This window comes from Delphinapterus leucas, chromosome 11, assembly GCF_059928025.1.
Source record: "Delphinapterus leucas isolate spDelLeu-1000000601 "Yukka" chromosome 11, BTC_Dleu_Yukka2, whole genome shotgun sequence".
In the NCBI taxonomy this organism is placed as follows: Eukaryota; Metazoa; Chordata; class Mammalia; order Artiodactyla; family Monodontidae; genus Delphinapterus; species Delphinapterus leucas.
In genome coordinates, this window is record NC_143139.1 from 43,852,120 (window position 1) to 43,871,806 (window position 19,687).

The window sequence follows — 19,687 nt, forward strand, 5'->3', positions numbered from 1 at the left end:
TTGAGAACAATCAACATTATACCATGCAGGAGATAGCCGGCATACTCAAAATACCAAAATCAAGAGTTGAAAAACATTTGCACCAGCTTGGTTATGTTAAATCGCTTCGATGTTTGGGTTCCACATAACTTAAGCAGGAAAAAACCTCTTGACCTTATTTCTGCATGTGATTTTCTACTTAAACGTAAATGTTTCGTTTTTAAAACAAATTGTGACGCGCAATGAAAAGTGGATACTGTACAATAATGTAGAATGGAAGAGATTGTGGGGCAAGCGAAATGAACCACCACCAAACCACACCAAAGGCTGGTCTTCATCCAAAGAAGGTGATGGTGTGTATATGGTGAGATTGGAAGGGTGTCCTCTATTATGAGCTCCTTCTGGAAAACCAAACGATTAATTCCAACAAGTACTGCTTCTGAACTGAAAGCAGCACTCGACGAAAAGCGTCCAGAATTAGTCAATAGAAATCGCATAATCTTCCATCAGGATAATGCAAGACCACATGTTTCTTTGATGACCACGCAAAAACTGTTACAGCTTGGCTGGGAAGTTCTGATTCATCCACTATATTCATCAGACATTGCACCTTCGGGTTTTTATTTATTTTGGTCTTTACAAAATCTCTTAATGGAAAAAATCCCAATTCCCTGGAAGACTGTCAAAGGCACCTGGAACAGTTCTTTGCTCAAAAAGATAAAAAGTTTTGGGAAGGGCTCCCCTGGTGGCACAGTGGTTGAGAGTCCGCCTGCCGATGCAGGGGACACGGGTTTGTGCCCCGGTCCGGGAAGATCCCACATGCCACGGAGCAGCTAGGCCTGTGAGCCATGGCCGCTGAGCCTGCGCGTCCAAAAAAAAAAGTTTTGGGAAGATGGAATTATGAACTTGCTTGAAAAATGGCAGAAGGTAGTGGAACAAAATGGTGAATACATTGTTTAATAAAGTTCTTGGTGAAAATGAAAAATATGTCTTTTATTTTTACTTAAAAACCGAAGGAACATTTTGGCCAACTCAATATTTAAAAAGCAAGGTATACTGAGTGAATTGTATGGTATGTGAATTGTATCTCAATAAGGCTACTTAAAAACGCCAAGTTACAGAACATTGTATATATGATACTAACATTAATGTAAAAAATAACATGCGCACACACACCACTCAAATGTGTATACACAAGATGCCTGGACAAGAAACAGGTAAGTTAACACTAGTTGAATCTGCGAAGAAGTTTGTTGAGGACACATGTAGGAGGGAAACTTTTTACCATGCACCCTCTTATACCTTTAATATTATGAGGTTGAGCATGAATTACCTATTCAAAAATTAAATTTTCAATATCAATCTAAAAATCCCATTTCTCAGTATTAATAAGGCATTTTTCATGCTACCTATCCAAACAGCAGAGAAACTGATCAACTGACTACATAATACATTTGACATCAATCATTCATCACCCTGTGATTTCTAGTTTACTAATCTTGAATTTTGATTCAAATCATTTTCATCTGTTAACTCTCAATCTAGTTTGTAAACCTTTGAAGACAGAGGCATTTTACACCATTTAAACATTTCATATGATAGGAACTCAAGTTTCAAGTATTAATACATGCCAGGCAAAAGGCTAAGTTCTTCGGACATCATTTCCTCATTTAATTCTCAAAACATCTATGTGGTTGGTATTATGACTGCATTTCATAAATTAAGAAACTGAGGCTCAAAGAGACTCAATAATTTGCTAAAAAAAATCACCCAGCTAGAAAATAGTGGAGCCAATGTGCCAGCTCAGAGCTCTCTGATTTAAGCCCAATTTTATGTTTTTTTAAAAAAAATATTTATTTATTATTTACTTATTTTGGTTGCACCAGGTCTTAGTTGCAGCAGGCGGGCTCCTTAGTTGCGGCATGCGAACTCTTAGTTGCGGCATACACGTGGGACCCAGTTCCCTGACCAGGGATCGAACCCAGGCTCCCTGCATTGGAAGCGCGGAGCCTTATCCACTGTGCCACCAGGGAAGTCCCAAGCCCAATTTTAAATACCAAGATGAAGGACTGCTTTCATGTGCACACTCTATCTCTCTTACCATTTTCCTCTTACCTCACCTCCTCAGCCTCTTTGCTAGCTCTTCTTCCACCCAACCCTGTAAATACAGATATTCATTAAGGCATTCACTAAGGAGACTTCGGCCTTCTCATCCTTTCACTTGTACCAAAGGCTTTTTCACTTCCCAGAATCCAATTATTGGCAAATCCTGTCAGCTCTACCTTCAAAATATATCCAGAATCAAAAAAAAAAAAAAAATATATATATATATATCCAGAATCTAATCCCTCTTGTCTTTCTTTCATACAGATCATTGTAAAAACTCTTCAGCCCTTGAACCTCACTATAGTTTATTCTCAGCAAGATAGAGTGATCTTTGACAGTTTAAGTCAGAACATGTCATTCCTCTATTCAAAAATCCTCCATTGGTTTCCTATCTCATTAAGGGTAAAAGCCAGAGTCCTAATGATCACCTCTAAGGTCCTCTTATAATACTTTGAACAAGGCTCACTCTTTCACATCCTTCAAGTCTTTGCTTAAACAACACCTTTTCAATGAGGCCTTCCCCCTAGTCATCCTATTTAAAATTATAGTACCCTTCTCTTCCCACTGTACTCCCTCTTCCTATTTTTCTCTACAAATCACTATTTGACATACTATAAATTTTACCTTCCCCTAATATAAGCTCCAAATATATATATATACACACACATATATATTTATATACATATACATATATATATATATAGGCTCCACGAAAGTAAGAATTTTGTCTTTTTTTTTTTGCTTTGTTCACTGCTGTATCTCCAGTGCCTATGGTAGCTGGCACATGATAGGCAATTCATAAATATTTCTGAATAAGTCCCAAACCTTTATTATCAGCACTCAGCTCTTTTTAAAAAAATAATTTATTATTTTTTATACAGCAGGTTCTTATTAGTTATCTATTTTATACATATTAGTGTATATATGTCAATCCCAATCTCCCAATTCATCCCACCACTATCACGCCCACCTCCGCTTCCCCCTTTGGTGTTCAAACGTTTGTTCTCTACATCTGTGTCTCTATTTCTGCCTTGCAAACTGGTTCATCTGTACCATTTTTCTAGATTCCACATATATGCATTAATATATATTTGTTTTTCTCTTTCTGACTTACTTCACTCTGTATGACAGTCTCTAGGTCCATCCACATCTCTACAAATGACCCAATTTCATTCCTTTTGATGGCTGAGTAACATTCCACTGTATATATGTACCACATCTTTTTTATCCATTCATCTGTTGATAGGCATTTAGGCTGCTTCTATGACCTGGCTATTATAAATAGCGCTGCAATGAACATTGGGGTGCATGTGTCTTTTTGAATTATGGTTTTCTCTGGGTATATCCCCAGTAGTGGGATTGCTGGGTCATATGGTAATTCTATTTTTAGTTTTTTAAGGAACATCCATACTGTTCTCCATAGTGGCTGTATCAATTTACATTCCCACCAACAGTGTAGGAGGGTCCCCTTTTCTCCACACCCTCTCCAGCATTTGTTGTTTGTAGATTTTCTGATGATGCCCATTCTAACTGATGTGAGGTGATACCTCATTGTAGTTTTGATTTGCATTTCTCTAATAATTAGTGATGTTGAGCAGCTTTTCACGTGCCTCTTGGCCATCTGTATGTCTTCTTTGGAGACAACTCTCAGCTCTTAAGCAGGAGACCCACATTTCCAAATGACTACTAGATATCTCCAAGTGAATATCTCAAAGACATTTACGCCCAAAACTGAACTTATCTTCTCTCCTACAAAAAACTGGCTTCTCCTCCTCCTCCCAACTTAGACTAAAGGTATCACTACTTGGAGTCATCTTTCATTCCTCCCACATCTAACTGATCTATAAATGCTTGTAATTCTATATTCCAAATTTCTTTCAAATTCATTCCTACTCTAAAAGCCGCTACCTTATTTCAGGTCTTAGTAAGTTTATTCACTTGACAAATAGTTACTGAGTATCCACTGTGTGTCAAGCATTATCTTAGATACAGGAAAATAATCATAAGCAAAACAGAAAGAGTTCTTGCCCACATGGAGCTTACACTCTAGTAGGGAAACAAGGCAATCAATGATCATATACATAATGTTCAACTGATTTAAAAAAAAAGAAGTACAGTGTCCTATAAAAGCGTTTAAAAAGTGGTCTGACCTTGTGTGTGGATAGATGGAACCCATCCTACCTAAGGGTTCCTCGGTTAAATGATGTTTGACTGATATCTGAAGGGCAACTAACAGTTAATTAGACAAAGGTATGGGGGATGGGGGTGGCAAGGGCACTGCAGCCAAAAGCATGTGTAAATGTTCTGAGCACTAAGGTAAAGAAAGGCAGTTGTGCACAGTGATTAAGGACAGGAATTCTGGAGACAGACTGCCTGGATTTGAGCCACCACTTATTACCTGCGCAACCTAGGGCAAGTTATCCAACCTCTCTGAGCTTCCATTTTTCCTCAGTTTTAAATGGGGACAACACAGGCATTTACCTTACTGTCTTAGGAGTATCATGAGAATTAAATCAATTAATGTATACAAACAGATTTGACCAGTGTTTGCCACATAGTAAATGCTATGTAAATGTTAGCAATTAATAAATAGCCATTCTGAGAAATGAAATAAAGCCACTGTAGCTGGAATGTGAGAAACTAAGCTGGAGAGATTGGCAGGGATATAACTAAAGGGTTTTAAGCAGGGGAGTGACTACTGTAATAAAAATCTAGCTGGTGACATTTCTTCCTCTCCAAACCCCATCCTTCTTACTGCCAAAAGAACACAAACTGGGAATTCCCTATAAGTCCAGTGGTTAGGACTCCACGCTTTCACTGCCAAGGGCCCGGGGTTTGATCCCTGGTGGGGGAACTAGGATCCCGCAAGCCATGCAGCAAAGAAAAAAACAAAACAAAACAAAACAAAAAACACAAACTGATCACATCAGCTCTCCTTTTCAATCTTCAAAGGTTCCCCACTTTCTGCCTACATGACAAAAACCGAACACCTTACACAACTTAGAAGTCTTTTTCAGTATCCCTCCAATATACCTCCAGTCGCACAGTTCACCTACTTTCCTTTCCAAACTATCTTCAAACACCAACATATATGCACTATATGCTTCAATATTACAATGTTTCACTGTTCGCAGCACTCTGAAACTAGTACACCCTTCCTGTTCTCTCCTCTGTAGTCCCTTTTCTCACACAGACTGGAAATCTGGTACTATTACAGTTCAGAGCATTTTCACCCACAATTCAGTCTCTCTTTCCAACTGTGTTGGAATGACTCCATTTCTACAAAATCTTCAGAAATTTGCAGTTGATGTGGATTTACATATCAATTCAGATAGATAATATTTTTCCTTCCTACTTCAAAGCCTGTTCCTTTCCTCTGAGATCCCATGCTAAAGCCCCAAATTCCCTTTATAAAAATGGAAAGTTTTTTTTTTTAAAAAAAGAGATAAACCCTAGGTCAACCCAAAAGTCAGGATCACACCATCAAGAGCAACAGTGGAACCAAACATTAACCGTCCTGGAAGTCAGAATCAAAGGCATGGGTTCTTAACCAGAGGTCCAGGGACTCCTCAGGGCTACAAGGTAATTTGATGAAGCCCCTCAAATCGCATGCAAAGTATGTGTACATGCCTTTTTCTGGGGAAAGGGTCCATATCTTTCATCAGAGTTTCAAAGATATCTGGGACCTCCAAAAGGTTAATAAGTGCTCTAGAGAAAAAGCAAAGACAAGCAAATATGATTAAAAGGATGAACCCTTTTTAGGCTGTCAGGAATGCCTCATGTTCTCTAAGACTACCTGAAATCAGGTCAGAGAACATTATCCAATCAAAATCAAATTTTTTTCTTTTTTTTAAATACACCTTTTCTTTTCTTTCTTTTTTTAAGATTAATTAGTTTTTATTTTTGGCTGCGTTGGGTCTTCGTTGCTGCGTAAGGGCTTTCACTGGTTGCAGCGAGCAGGGGCTACTCTTTGTTGCGGTGGCCAGGCTTCTCATTGTGGTGGCTTCTCTTGTTGCGGAGCACGGGCTCTAGGCACGCGGGCCTCAGTAGTTGTAGCACACGGGCTCAGTAGTTCTGGCTTGCGGGCTCTAGAGCGCAGGCTCAGTAGTTGTGGCACATGGGCTTAGTGGCTCCGCATCATGTGGGATCTTCCCGGACCAGGGATCGAACCCATGTCCCCTGCACTGGCAGGCAGATTTTCTTTTTTAAATACATTTTTATTTTATTTATTTTTATTTTTGGCTGCGTTGGGTCTTCGTTGCTGTGCGCAGGCTTTCTCTGGTTGCGGTGAGCGGGGGCTACTCTTCACTGCGGTGTGCAGGCTTCTCATTGCAGTGGCTTCTCTTATTGCGGAGCATGGGCTCTAGGCGTGAGGGCTTCAGCAGTTGTGGCACGCAGGCTCTAGAGCGCAGGCTCAGTAGTTATGACGAACGGGCTTAGTTGCTCCGCGGCACGTGGGATCTTCCCAGGCCAGAGTTCGAACCCGTGTCCCCTGCATTGGCAGGCGGATTCTTAACCACTGCGCCACCAGGGAAGCCCCAAAATCAAATTTAATATAGAACTGACAAATACAGATTTTTACGTAAGGTGGAACTCCATAAACCAACATAAAATCCATAAAGGCAATTCATAAGGCTGGTGACTTACTCTAGGGGTTTCAAAAATGGAACTAATAAGGGGACCTCCTTGGTGACACAGCGGTTGAGAGTCCGCCTGCCAGTGCAGGGGACACGGGTTTGATCCCTGGTCCGGGAAGATCCCACATGCCACAGAGCAACTAAGCCTGTGCGCCACAACTACTGAGCCCACATGTGCCACAACTACTGAACCCACGTGCTGCAACTACTGAAGCTTGCGCGCCTAGAGCCCATGCTCCACAACAAGAAAAGCCATCGCAATGAGATGCCCGCGCACTGCAACGAAGAGTAGCTCCCGCTCGCCACAACTAGAGAAAGCCCCCACGAAGCAACGAAGACCCAATGCAGCAATAAATAAATAAATAAATTTTTGGAACTAATAGGAAGAAAGTATTAGATCTTCTATTCATATTTCCTTTTTATCCCATTCATTCAAAAATTCCTTTTCTGTGTATATTTTATAACATACATAACACTATAGTAGTACATAATTTATACAAGTAAGCATACACATAATGGAGGTAGTTGCTCAACTTTTTCTACCTGTCATTCTATTAGTAGACCACTGATACAATCTACACATTTCAGCACCACCAAGTTAACAGTAACTCCAGGATAACACAAAACCCCACTAGTACAGCTTAGAATCCAAGAGCAAGAAACCTAGCAACTTTCACAGAAAGTCTAATTCGTGTCAACTAATAAGTGATTACAAGTACCTCTCTCTGCCCTTACTCTCCTTATACTTTTTTTTTTTTTTAAGCTCATCAAACTTTAAAGGATCAGTTTTCAGCCTGGTTTGTCAAAGGTTCCCGGGATGTGACCAAAACATGACCGAAACATGTGATGGGAAAACTACTTGTGAAACCACAAATGTACAACTAATCGAGATACCCTCTTAATTCATCCTAAAAGAAACTACTCTTTTCTTCCAGGAAAATAATAACCTAAACACGAAACATTTATTAAGATTCCCAAGACACAACTTAAACCGGCTTCTGTGATTGAGTGTCACCCAGTGGTGAGACCAAGAGATGCAGGGTCCGTCCGCGATAGAAAATGGGACAGAGATAACCCTAACCTTGGAAACGTTTTCCCAAAATATTACAGCCCTGAGTGACTTGTCTCTTGGGTGGTGGAGGGCAGGGTTGGGGGAAGGCTGACGGGCGGAGAAGGCTGGCGGAGCGTTGAGAGAACTCGAAAAACTTTTCAATCTGGGGTATCTGTGCCTTCACTACCTCTTAAGGTCTCCTAAACCTCAGGCCTCTAAGGGGAGGCCCATCTTCGGAGGGCTCTCCTCAGGTTTCCAAGTTTGTCCCGGGGGCGTCACCCCACCTAAAAAAAGGGAGGGGAAGCATTTTCTGGATCAAGTTTGAGACCTAGACAGACAGGAATACACGAAGCTGCCATCATCTGCCACCGTGAATCTCAGCTTTGGACAAGAGACTGGAAAGCATTAACCCAGGGAAGAAAAAGGGGTCCCGGGCCCGGCACGGGTCCAAGAGGAGGGGACCACTGACGTAATGCTGTCTGACGAGAAAGGAAAAGAGAGAACAGGTTGAAGGCACTTACACAACCCGATGGGGAAGTGGCGGACGACACCACAGTGGAGGAAGGAGCCGAATAACAAGTAAAGATACAGTAAAACCGTGAGGAGAAATGGGAAATTAGGGAAGGCGTAGTGGGGAAGAAGGGAGGCACAAAAGAACAGAACTACGGCGGGAGCCGGAAAACGAAGTGGAAGAGCCTGCAAGGAAAAGGCGCAAACCAGCCGGCAGAATTCAGTCTCCGTAAAAGTCCGACCCGGCCCTCCCCACCTTCACGGTACCTTCAGTTTATGGAGCTCCACCATTTCAGTCGCCATCTTGTTACCCCTTCACTCCGCTAGGCCCCCACCCGCTGCCTCCGCCTCCGCCTCCGCCTCCGGGAGCTCCCGCCTCGGCGCCGACAGCCACGGCCGGCCAATCGCTGTGGCTTTTACTCCCGCCTCCTACCATCAACTCTTTCTATTAGTCAATAGCTGGAGTCGCCCTCACTCCTTCAGGCGGCTTTCCCCACCTCTCTCAAAAGCTGGGACCTGGAGAAGGGCGGGTTCGGCACCTTCCGAAGGACGCAAATGGTGACCAATTGTGTGTCCCGGTGGCAGACCGCCAGCCAATGGGTGGTGGCGACGCTGACTCCGCTTCACCAATAGGGAGAGCGCAGATGGGCCGGGGCTGCTGCTTCCTGGAGACCGCAGGTGTAGAAGCAAGCGCCGCGCCGCCCCCCCAGCTGGACTGGCTTCCGAAGCTGGCAGGTAGGGTTACGGGAGACTGGGAAGCGGTACTAAGGAAAAATGGTGGGACGTGAAAGTGGGGTGCGGGGTGGAGCGGCGGCGAACGACAGACCGAGAGAGGGGCGAAGACGACAGCCCTGAGGGGAGCCGACGAAGGAGAGAGGGAGCCTAGGGGAGCAAGGGGCGTATTCAGCACTAGGGTTTAGGGAATTTTAGGTAGAGGGCGGGCCAGAGCTGCTTCCTAACCAGGCGTCATCAACTTTAGGGCGAGCACGATTTTAAAACGGCCAAGTTCCGACGATCAGAGCCGCCCTGGAGTCGGGACTAGGGCTCCATCTCCCGAGACGCTCAGTTCACGTCCCTTCCTAGTTCACATTCTTGCAGCACCCCACGCTGGAGAGGAATAATTAGGATGCTGCCTGCTTACATGCCAAGGAGATGACACAGGAGGGGCAAGCCCCAGAGGAAAAGGTGGGGTTAGAATAAATTAGAAAAGGTAGCTTTATCCCTTCAACCTTCCTTAGTGGTTCCTTGATTGTTTCCCATGACCCTCTTCTGGAATTTTGGGTGTACCTAACGTCTTCATGGTTCCTTATTAACTTCTTCAGGAAGGTAAAGTGACACACATCTGTTTCCCTTGCTCCTTGAAGCGCGCCAAGCCTATGCTTACTCCTTCAAGTTACAGTTGAAGTGTAAGGATCAGAAGAAAGATTACCGTAATATGTCTCTAAGATGTAGAGAGGACTCTTCTTGCCTTCTAAGTTTTTTTCCCCAAGGCTTCAGTTTTTCCTTTGTGCATGATGGGGAAGTTCTCTCATTCCCAATAGAGTCCGGGGGATTTGGCCTATTCAGGGTACAACTTCGAAGAACAAACTCAAAGAGGGGTTGAGAAGAAATTAAGCTGGACTCCTGCCTGATCCCCCGCTGTGGTAGGATGAATGTCGGGGTGGCACACAGCGAAGTGAACCCCAACACTCGAGTGATGAATAGCCGGGGCATCTGGCTGGCCTACATCATCTTGGTAGGACTGCTGCATGTGGTCCTACTCAGCATCCCCTTCTTCAGCATTCCTGTTGTCTGGACCCTGACCAACGTCATCCATAACTTGGTGAGCACTAAACCGTGACCTTTTACCCACCCCAGGCTTTTCCCAACCAAAAACAAAATAAAATCACCAATTATTTGGGGGTTTGTCTTCCTTTTGGGATCTTAGCATACTTCTTGGGCTGAAGGACTGCTTTCTGCCCCCCTCACACTACCCACTTCCCTCCTCCCAGGCTATGTATGTCTTCCTACATACGGTGAAAGGGACACCCTTTGAGACCCCTGACCAAGGAAAGGCTCGGCTACTGACACACTGGGAACAGATGGACTATGGGCTCCAATTTACCTCTTCCCGAAAATTCCTCAGCATCTCTCCCATTGTACTGTGAGTCCAGGGGGAGATACGGGAGATCCTTCAAAAGCCAGGTACAAAGGTCCACAGGGAATCTTTAAAAAAGCAGACTTCTACTCACTTAGACCCTGTGAAGATATGATATACTAGGTCTAAATCTAGAGAGAACAGTAAAAAGTAGAAGACAGTAATCAAGCATTACTTGCTGCCTCCTTGTTGGTAGGGGAATGGAGACGGGACTGAGAAAAGATAAAACACCAAGTTAAAGAAGTTATTTTACACTTCCAAAAGAAGTGAATAAATAAAGGCAGAACTGATGTGAATCTGTAAGAACTAACTGAGAAGTGGAAGCAGAAAGGATTCTAACAGTCATGCAGGCTGAAACTGCTTCAGCTGTCATTTGCCACCTGTCATTAACAATAAAAAAAAACGAATTTATAAATCTCCAGTTACAGGTGCTATCCGATTATCTCCCCAACCCCAAAGTAAATGCTGTTAATATAGCTGGAATATTTTCAGATATCCTAGGACTGCATGCAGTAAAACCGGTCATTTAAAATTGAAGAGAAAGTTGCTGGAAAGGCCTGAATATGGATGGGGAAGGCCAACTTCATTCAACCTATTTCTTCTCTCCCCAGCTACCTCCTGGCCAGCTTCTACACCAAGTATGATGCTGCTCATTTCCTCATCAACACAGCCTCACTGCTGAGTGTACTGCTGCCCAAGCTGCCCCAATTCCATGGGGTCCGTCTCTTTGGCATCAATAAATACTGAGGGATGGGGCTGGGGACATTGGAACAAAGGGCTGTAACATCCCTCCTTTTTCTATACTGTCTTCTATATCTTGAAAGCCTGAGAACTATGTTTCCCAAACTCCCAGTGGAAACTCAACTTCCCCAAATTTTCATTGGAAAATGGGGTTCCCTGGGCCCAGCCCTGCTAGGAGCAGGTTTCTTTGACTGAGGAAAGACACGTGAGGTAGGCGGCAAATCACTCTCCAGAGCAGGAAGCCATGTTGGGGCAGCTTTTTGGTTGATTAAGTTTTTCCATATCATCCACTCCCACCACCTTCCATCCAGCTCTGTTTTACTGTGTATTTTCCTTATAATAAAGATAAGTATTTTCAGATATGGCTACAGTTTGGTCAGCAGGAAGGGTAGGGAGATGTATTCATAAGGCTGGGGAAGAAAGATGCAATAATGACTTACAGAACTACAAAATTTCTCTAAGGTTTTTTTGTCCCTTCTCCCTTGGTCCAGTAGGAGGTGCCCTTCACCCTCAGCTAACACTTAGGAGGGAAAAGATTCTCAAATGAAAAAAAAAGGGCTCCAGCTATATGGGCAAAGAAGAGAGGGAAGATACAGGTTGCCAGTTATGTATTTATAGAAAGATAATCCCCTGGCTTTAAATAGATATATACATACAAATATGAACAAACTTAAAAAAATACAAACCCTTGGATCATAAGGGGGCTGCCGGGAGCCCCTCTATCCTTCCCCCTCACCCAAGGGCAGAGAGCGTGAATCTGTTTTTTAAAAATTATTAGTTTTGGCCATCCCTGCAGCAACAAGCACGAAGTTGGGTGAGAGTTCCCACTCTCTGAACTCTATGTATCTCCTATAATTAGGGTTACATGCTTTCTCGTTCTGTCATTTTACTAGTATATTGGGGCAAAGGAGGGGGCTCCCTCCTGAAATGGGTCAAGAAATAATACAGACACGTTTAAAAAGAGGGGGGAAAGTGTCATCTGCTGTAGAAGCAAAAGACAAGACAAAGGCATACAGATCCCAGGGAATTACCCAGTTCCCACACTACTATGGGAGATATCGTCCAGCCCAGGTCCAGGCCCTAGGTTCTTTGTTCTAGCCACCCCCTATTTCTTTGGTATTGTCAGAAGACAAGATTCAGTTCCTGGGTGCTGGTGGAGGAGGGAGAGTGGTTCCAGGGCTTCCTATAAGTACTGAGTGAACAATTTGAGCTTAAAAGTTTCCCTTTTTTAAATATTTAAAAATAAACAAATCAAACTCCATCCTGTGCTGTACACAGCCCTTTTGACTCCCTGACATTGATTTGAGGAAAGAGGGGGGGTGTCAACGTTGGAAAGGCCTCCTCACTTTCTTCCGCCGCTTCGGTTTGGCTTCTCCCTTGGGTACTGTGCTGTTGGGCTTGGAGGCTGCAGTGGCCCCAGGGCCCGGCTGAGGAGCTGCAAAGAAGTTCCCGTTGGACATCTGGCCTGGGGGTACTTGAAAGATCCGGCTCAAGAAATCCTGAAGGTCAGCAGGAGGGGCATCTGGGGTAGCTCTGACAGGAAAACAGAAGACATGATGAAGCAAGAGATACTGGAGTCAAATGGTTACCTATGTTACCTATTTATACCTATTTTAAAGATATACTGAGTCAGTTCCCAAGCTCCTTATAGGGTGAGACACCTACATGTCCTAAACAGCATGTCATGAAACCATGTTCAGAACTAGAATAGTGGATAGATTATTGAGAGGAATACCACCTACCTCTGCCGCCCACTGGTGCCTGGCATCCGTGAACCAAATGAGATGTGATAGGGGACTCTGTGGGTATCTGGGGAGATTCCCACACGCTGGCATCCAGCCCACTCTGCAAGCATGAGAGATAATTAGCCAAAATATCACAGTTTTGGCTGTGATATCACAGATGGGCTGGATATATGAGCCCATACTTCCAGAGGACAGAAGTATACCTGTGATGTCATACACCTTTCCATCCATCAGCGCAAAGTAGGTGATCTTGAGGCCCAGCATGCTTGACTCTGCCCAAAAGTCTCCTTCCTCAGCAGGATGCAGCCTATTACACTCAGCACAGTATCTGGCACTCTTAGGTTCCCGATCCATTTCAAACCTCCTGCAATCCAACAAAAGGGCAGTTCCTTAATCATCTATCAAGCTTACCTAGAGCACTGCTGTAGTCTCCATTACTGACATCTCATCATTACTGACAAATATGGTTACTGACTCAGTTGTTACAAATGCCTATGTACACCCTGCCCTCAACCTTCTATCTTAAAGCTAGAACTATTATCTTTTCTTCTTGCTAATTCAAATCCTCAGTCTCTTAACAATATAGCAAAAGTAGAAACCTCAGGGTCTTGTTACTTACCATTTGGATCCCACAACTACTGACAATACAAGGAAGGTTTTTAGCTACCCAATCCCTAAACTGTGGCTGTCCCACTCCTGTCCTATTTAAGTCATACCTATGCTTTCCCTGGCATCGGCTGCACATCATAGTATTCATTGCTTCTTTGAGGTCGTCCTGCAGCTTGGACAGAAACTCATTCACTGACCGGCTCAGCTCATTCTCTGCCATTCGCTTCCTGAGAGAAAAAAGGCTTTGTAAGTCAGAGAGTATTGCGTGAGGGACAAAGGGAGACAGATCTATTGGCTTCTTGAGGCCCCTGGCCAGCTAGACAAGCCACCTCAGTTCTCTCTGCCTCAGAGAGCCTCCATCCACAAGTCCAATGATCTCTGCTATTGAAGATTATTCATTTACCCCACCTGACAATTTCCTAGCTCCAACTTACATCTCATATTCCTTCCGTCTTTCAGGGTTGCTGACAATGTCCCAAGCTGCCCGCAAAACCTTGAAGGCCTCCTCAGCCCGAGGATGATTATTTTTGTCAGGATGAACCTACCAAAACACAGATTTCATCACATATCCATTCCAACCCTCTCCCCATTTTGGGTCAAAATAACCTCATATCAAAGGGTTCTCCTTCGGGGTCTTCCCTGGTGGCGCAGTGGTTGAGAGTCCGCCTGCCGATGCAGGGGACATGGGTTCATGACCCGGTCCGGGAAGATCCCACATGCTGTGGAGTGGCTAGTCCCGTGCACCATGGCCACTGAGCCTGTGCATCCGGAGCCTGTGCTCCGCAAAGGGAGAGGCCACAACAGTGAGAGGCCCGCGTACCGCAAAAAAAAAAAAAAAAAAAAAAGGGTTCTCCTTCACCATCTTTTTGAAGAGTCAATATAGCTTAATGGTTAATTGCTGTGGCTCTGCAGACAGATCTGGGTTTAAGTCCCACCTCTGTCACTTATTAGCTGTATGACGTAGAATATTTTATCTATCATGGATTGTTGGGAGTATTAAATGAGAAAACACATGAAGCATATGGCACAGAATCTGGCACTATGGCGATCTGCCATCCCAGTGTGCCTGGGATTGTCCCAGTTTTAGCACTGAAATTTCATGTCTCAGGAAACCTTTCAATCCCAGGCAAGCAGGGATGGTTGGTTTAGTATGTGTGTGACTACCTGGCACACACGTACTAAACCCTCATATTTTAACTTTACTGTCAGTCATAAAGTTAAGAGTTCCAACGTACTCAAACTCTATTTTCTAACTAGGAAATTCTCATATATACTCAAAACTTCCTACAGTAGTTTGCCTTTCTGTCCCAGGAGTGAAATATTGATAACATACCACGATCCTCACAGGCTTTTTATCCACTTTTCAGCCTTTTCTCCAAGACAAATAATATCCTCACTTCCTACAGCTTCCTGATTGTTCCCATCCACATACACCAAAAACAGAGATAAAGCTAGTCTCTTGACTGAGGCCAAATAAACAGAATGCTATTAAATCTCTCACATTCCCAAACTTATAGAATGTGGGTAATGGTCAATTTAGGGCCTATTAAAGGCAGTGAGAGGTTGTATAAAAGAAGCCCACAGGGACTTGCCTGGTGGTCCAGTGGTTAAGACTCTGCGCTTTCAACGCAAGGGGGCGCGGGTTCAATCGCTGGTCGGGGAACTAAGATGCCGCATGCCATGTGGCACGGTCAAAAAAAGAAGCCCACAGATACTGTGGCCCAGAACAAGAGGGAGAACTTTGGATAGTAGGGCAGGTCTACTGAGGATCAGGGAACTTCACTACAGCTCTATTTCAAGAAAGTAAGTTGAAAATGAGAATTTTTGAATGATACTCCCCAAGAGAGGATGTCTGCTAAGACATAAAGGTGAGAAAAGAACTCTACCATTAGTAACAATTTGAGTGTGAACACTGTTCCCCACTCTCAGAATAGCCCAGGCCATCCACTAAGGGGCATACATTTCCCACCAAACTATTGATAATTTAGTCCTCTGGTAAGTTACAGGCCTGGTACTTTATTGTGCCTTGAATGGTTAATGGAAACTTTGGTTGCCCATTCCCCTTTAGTGTCATGCAACCATTGAGATAATTTACACACTGTGATATTTTACCAGTCAAGTTCCATACACTCAAATAGGCCTCCAATGCAATTTACACACACTACTTACATTCATAATAGCTTTACTTGTATAGAAATAGCATATCTAAAAATAGCATCTGAATAGTTACTTCTTTTCTTTTTTTTTTGTTTTTTTAAGATGCTGGGGGTAGGAGTTTATTAATTAATTTATTTTTGCTGTGTTGGGTCTTCATTTCTATGCAAGGGCTTTCCCTAGTTGTGGCAAGCGGGGGCCACTCTTCATCGCGGTGCGTGGGCCTCTCACTATCGTGGCCTCTCCTGTTGCGGAGCACAGGCTCCAGACGCGCAGGCCCAGTAGCTGTGGCTCACGGGCCCAGTCGCTCCATGGCATGTGGGATCCTCCCGGACCAGGGCTCGAACCCGTGTCCCCTGTACCGGCAGGCAGATTCCCAACCACTGCGCCACCAGGGAAGTCCCTGAATAGCTATTTCTGAAAGCAATTTGATTGCATGCTTGTATTAAACCATTTCCCTCGAGCATGATAAGTCACAACTCCCACCTATACCCGCTTACCAGTAAAAGCAACCATATTTTCATGTATGACCTGAAAATGTATGTACATGCCTCTCCAAGATTTATGTCCCATTCTCCTTTCCTTTCCCACTCTGGGTTGTTGGTCTTGAAACAGCTGTTTTCTCTCACCTGGTCCTGGAATAATCACTCACATGTACTCCCTGAACGTTCCCACACTAGTCCACACTTGCCTCACTGCGACAGACAGTTGGATTTCCCTGTATTCAAAAAACCCTCATTTGTTTAGGAGAGAAGAACTGCCAGGCTTTCTGACTAGGTCTCTTCTCCACCCTACTCAGGATTTCACCTGGATATTCCAGATGAGTGAGTCCAACACTGTCTAATACACCAGGTTCGTTGATTTTCATTAAGAAAAAGAATCTCATGACAAAAAACTTTAAGGGAAAGTCAGATCCCATAGTAAAGGGGCAGAAAGTCTTTATGACTCTTTCCTAAGAATTAAAGATGCTCTTCGTCTTCAAGTTGACGTTCTACTCTGCCTTCCCTATATTCCACTCTCTCAAAAATTGTAATAGAAAATAAAATATGGGAACAAAGAACTGGAAACAGAGGGGAAGGGTACTCACCATCACTGCCAGCTGCCTATAGGCCTTCTTCAGTTCAACATCTGATGCTGTGGCTTCAACCCCCAGCACATGAAAAGGGTTTAGCTCATCCTCAGGAACTCCAGCCATGGTCAACAGTCGAGCCACTTCCTCTTCAGGCTGGCAGTAGCGACCACTAGCTACAGGTGCATTCCCCTGCCTACTGGTCCTCTGCTTGACCCAAGGCAACTCCAGCCAACCCCACTGAACTCTTCTTACCAGCTGCTGCCACGGCCTGCTCTCTCTCAGCAGAATCAGGCACCGCTGCCAGGTGGGAGAAGCTAGCCAAGAGAAGAGCCAGGTGGCTTTACCCCTCCAACCTAACCGATCACTCAGCCCTACCAGAAACCGCCAGCCCAACTGTAGACAGCCTAACAAAAGGGCCAGAGCCAGGAGCAGCAAAGCACCCAGTAGCCTAAGAAAACGGGTGAACAGCCCTGCCCCATAGCAAAACCCTTGGCTCAGAAACTGGAACATCACCTGGGCCCTGCCCCCCAGCCGCCCTGCCCAGACTCCCACCCAGACCCAAAAAAGGTCCAGATCACTGCCTTTCAGCTGCCTGCATGCATAGATGAGATGGCCACAAGTTTCCACGTACTCCCCCACTAATACCAGCAGTTCGATCAGCCACCAGAAGCCTGCCTGTCCAAGCTGACACAGTTCCTCTGCTCCCCACAATCCCAGTCCTCTGCGCTTATCTGCCTGACTCCGTTTCCGACCCAGCCGATGTCGACCAGGGGATCTGGGATCTCTGCGTCCACCCTCCCGAGTATCCTCCTTGGCTGGAACGCGGTGCCGTTGTCTCCGGGGTGCAGGTTTCTTTCCACTGGGCACACGTGAAAAATCACTGGGAAACTTAAGAGGTTCCTCCTCATCATATTCCTCTTCCAACTCTTCATCTTCTCCCAAAGCTGGAGAGGTACAATGATGGCAAAAGTTGCTAGAAGAGCTGTCTCCTCCCTCAGAGTAAGGCCCTTCAGGGATTCCAGGGGTTCCCTGGCAGTTACAAGCAGGTGGAATGGAAAGAAAAGAAGGGTTCCCATCTTCCTGGTACCCAGCCTCATTCTCTCTTGAGAGTTCCTGGTCCACTCCTGACTCTTCTGAAGATGCCTCACTCTGATCAGGGTCCTCTCCATCCCTAGGGGGTCCTGGACCCCTTGGAGGGCCATGGCTTGGATCTGACCAGTGGGCTGGATTTGGGGGCTGTGTGTACTTAGGACTAGAGTGCTCTGTGAGGCAGCGGGTACCATTAGGAGCAGGCCCAGCTGAGTCCCTGAGTCCTGAGAATGAAAGTATTTCAGGGTCCACAGAGGGTCCTAAAGTCCTGAGGGAGGCACCACCACTGTGGTGGGCTCCACACAACCCTCCTTCTCCGGGGTGCTTCTGGGCCATGACCCCAGGGCTTCCTGAGGATTTTAGGTCACAGCCATCATGGTAAGTTCTGATGCCTGTAACAAAGGTATCAAGGTGGGGATGATCAAGGATAGGATCAAGAGAGAGGTTACATAATCTTAAATTGGGGAGATATATTTAACGGACCCACCTCCCTTGTTTTCCCCAGTTCTTTTGGGCATTCATTACCCCAGCAATAAAGCCAATACTACATTAACGACAACCCTGCTCCCTCCCCCCTCCTCCAAATCCCCTTATTTTTTTCTTTCCCCAGAAAGCTATAATGCTGAATCAGGGAAAAAAAGAGGTACCACAAAGGGTGTGGTCCTGGGGTCACTCTTGGGAAAAAGGGAAAGACGACCGGAAAGGGGGCCGCAGACTGCCAGAAAAGGGTGGGGACCGTGCGGTCCTTAAGGAAAATCTGGGGGCGGAGCTTGTGGTTGCCCCTGACAGAGACAACCGTGAACCCTCGGGCTGGGTAGAGGGGACCAAGGTAACGTACAGAAGAGCGGCGGTAACTCCTCCCCCTCGAGCAGCTGGGCCGAGGGCCAGGGGGAGCTACGAGAGCAGCTCCCCCGGCTCCGCCTCCCGTTCACTCTCTGCTTCCGCCTTCCGTCCCCGCCGCGGCCGCCGACCTGGGGCTACTTCCACCTCCGGGGTCACCGGGGAAGACACGGGAAGGAAAAGTAAAAGCGGTTGGCGGAGGCGCGAGCCAGTGCTGCAAGCGCGGAGTCGAACCAGTGGGGGCGGTCCTGAGGAAGCACTGGCCCCGCCCCTTAAAGGGCTCTCTGCTGCCGCCCTCCGCGTGCTGAAGTGGGATCCCCGAAGGTTGCGCCACAGGAAGCGAAGCAAGTGGGCGCTGCAGCAGTGCCTGCGGACTCGGGGCAGATTCTCAAGTTCCTCTGGCTGTATTCTTGGGCTTGTGCCGAGACCGGGAGATAGAGGAAAGCCACCGAGCCAGTCTTTTTCCCTTGCAGTCAAAACCAGGGAGCGTAGGGGAGCCACCGCACTGATCCCTTGCTGTAATGAGGACAGAGGCCCTTTTGTATCATGCGGGGGTGGAGCGGAGGGGAGGACGCCCCGGGCCTGGCCCCGCCCTGGCCCTCCTACGCTGCCCCTTTCTTCCCACCAACCCTCGCTCCCCACCCCCCGCCACCGCGCCTGACCCAGCTGGCGAACTGCCCCGTATAACTGCAGCTCCCACGGCCCGGATCCGCGCCTCTGGGTGCAGCTCTCAGTCCCCGTCACGAAGCGGGACCGGAGGACTGAGAGCGTGGCTCCACTGGGCTTAGGACCCGAGCGGAGTGCCAAAAAACACTGCACTCATCTGCATGCTGCTTTGCATCTCGTTTGCATACCAAGCTGTGCAGTCGACGTTGACAAGCGCCCCCGCCCCCACTCAGACCCGGCTTGGGTACCCTCTCTGTCGGTCCCCTCCTCTGCACACGCCTCTCCGTTAGTCCCCCTTCCAGACCCCGTCTTTGCTCCGCAAGTTTTTCTACCCATGAATCCCTCGTCGGC

General features: G+C 46.0%; 3 protein-coding genes across 7 annotated transcripts in view; 1 reads left to right on the forward strand and 2 right to left on the reverse strand.

Moving 5' to 3' along the window:
* Positions 1–8,792, reverse strand: part of SARNP (SAP domain containing ribonucleoprotein) — a 52,143-nt gene extending 43,351 nt beyond the window's left edge. Inside the window, exon 1 of one of the 3 annotated variants that reach the window (XM_022571922.3) lies at positions 8,551–8,786. In XM_022571922.3, coding sequence (XP_022427630.1) covers positions 8,551–8,586 — 36 coding nt within the window. In that variant the 5' untranslated portion in view covers positions 8,587–8,786. Of the gene's footprint in view, positions 1–8,550 lie in introns of all 3 variants that reach the window. The other 2 variants (XM_022571923.3, XM_089920846.1) reach the window with 2 other exon arrangements.
* A 97-nt stretch (positions 8,793–8,889) lies between these two features.
* ORMDL2 (ORMDL sphingolipid biosynthesis regulator 2) lies at positions 8,890–11,519 on the forward strand. 3 transcript variants are annotated; one of them, XM_022571926.3, is made up of 4 exons: positions 8,890–9,018; positions 9,931–10,105; positions 10,275–10,426; positions 11,032–11,519. In XM_022571926.3, the coding sequence occupies exons 2-4, from the start codon at positions 9,932–9,934 to the stop codon at positions 11,165–11,167; spliced, it is 462 nt and encodes a 153-aa protein (XP_022427634.1). In that variant the 5' UTR covers positions 8,890–9,018; position 9,931; the 3' UTR covers positions 11,168–11,519. The 3 variants fall into 3 exon arrangements, with proteins under 3 accessions (XP_022427634.1, XP_022427632.1, XP_030618920.1); XM_022571924.3 differs by having other exon boundaries at positions 8,893–9,018; positions 9,825–10,105; XM_030763060.2 differs by having other exon boundaries at positions 8,926–9,018; positions 9,850–10,105.
* Positions 11,520–12,365: 846 nt separating this feature from the next.
* On the reverse strand, positions 12,366–19,557 carry DNAJC14 (DnaJ heat shock protein family (Hsp40) member C14). Its single transcript, XM_022571913.3, has 8 exons — positions 19,333–19,557; positions 18,669–19,186; positions 16,757–18,222; positions 13,950–14,056; positions 13,623–13,742; positions 13,110–13,270; positions 12,904–13,006; positions 12,366–12,694 (listed from the first exon to the last, which is right to left on the reverse strand). The coding sequence occupies exons 3-8, from the start codon at positions 18,164–18,166 to the stop codon at positions 12,484–12,486; spliced, it is 2,112 nt and encodes a 703-aa protein (XP_022427621.1). The 5' UTR covers positions 18,167–18,222; positions 18,669–19,186; positions 19,333–19,557; the 3' UTR covers positions 12,366–12,483.
* Positions 19,558–19,687: the final 130 nt, after the last annotated feature.

Bases quoted from the DNA above. Each gene is read 5' to 3' on its own strand.
- ORMDL2 (XM_022571926.3), top strand. From the start codon at position 9,932: ATGAATGTCGGGGTGGCACACAGCGAAGTGAACCCCAACACTCGAGTG. The intron at 10,106-10,274 runs GTGAGCACTAAA...CCCTCCTCCCAG, and splicing joins CCAACGTCATCCATAACTTG to GCTATGTATGTCTTCCTACA. The intron at 10,427-11,031 runs GTGAGTCCAGGG...TTCTCTCCCCAG, and splicing joins AGCATCTCTCCCATTGTACT to CTACCTCCTGGCCAGCTTCT.
- DNAJC14 (XM_022571913.3), bottom strand. From the start codon at position 18,166: ATGGCCCAGAAGCACCCCGGAGAAGGAGGGTTGTGTGGAGCCCACCAC. The intron at 14,057-16,756 runs GTGAGTACCCTT...GTGTTTTGGTAG, and splicing joins ATAGGCAGCTGGCAGTGATG to GTTCATCCTGACAAAAATAA. The intron at 13,743-13,949 runs GTAAGTTGGAGC...TTTTTCTCTCAG, and splicing joins AGACGGAAGGAATATGAGAT to GAAGCGAATGGCAGAGAATG.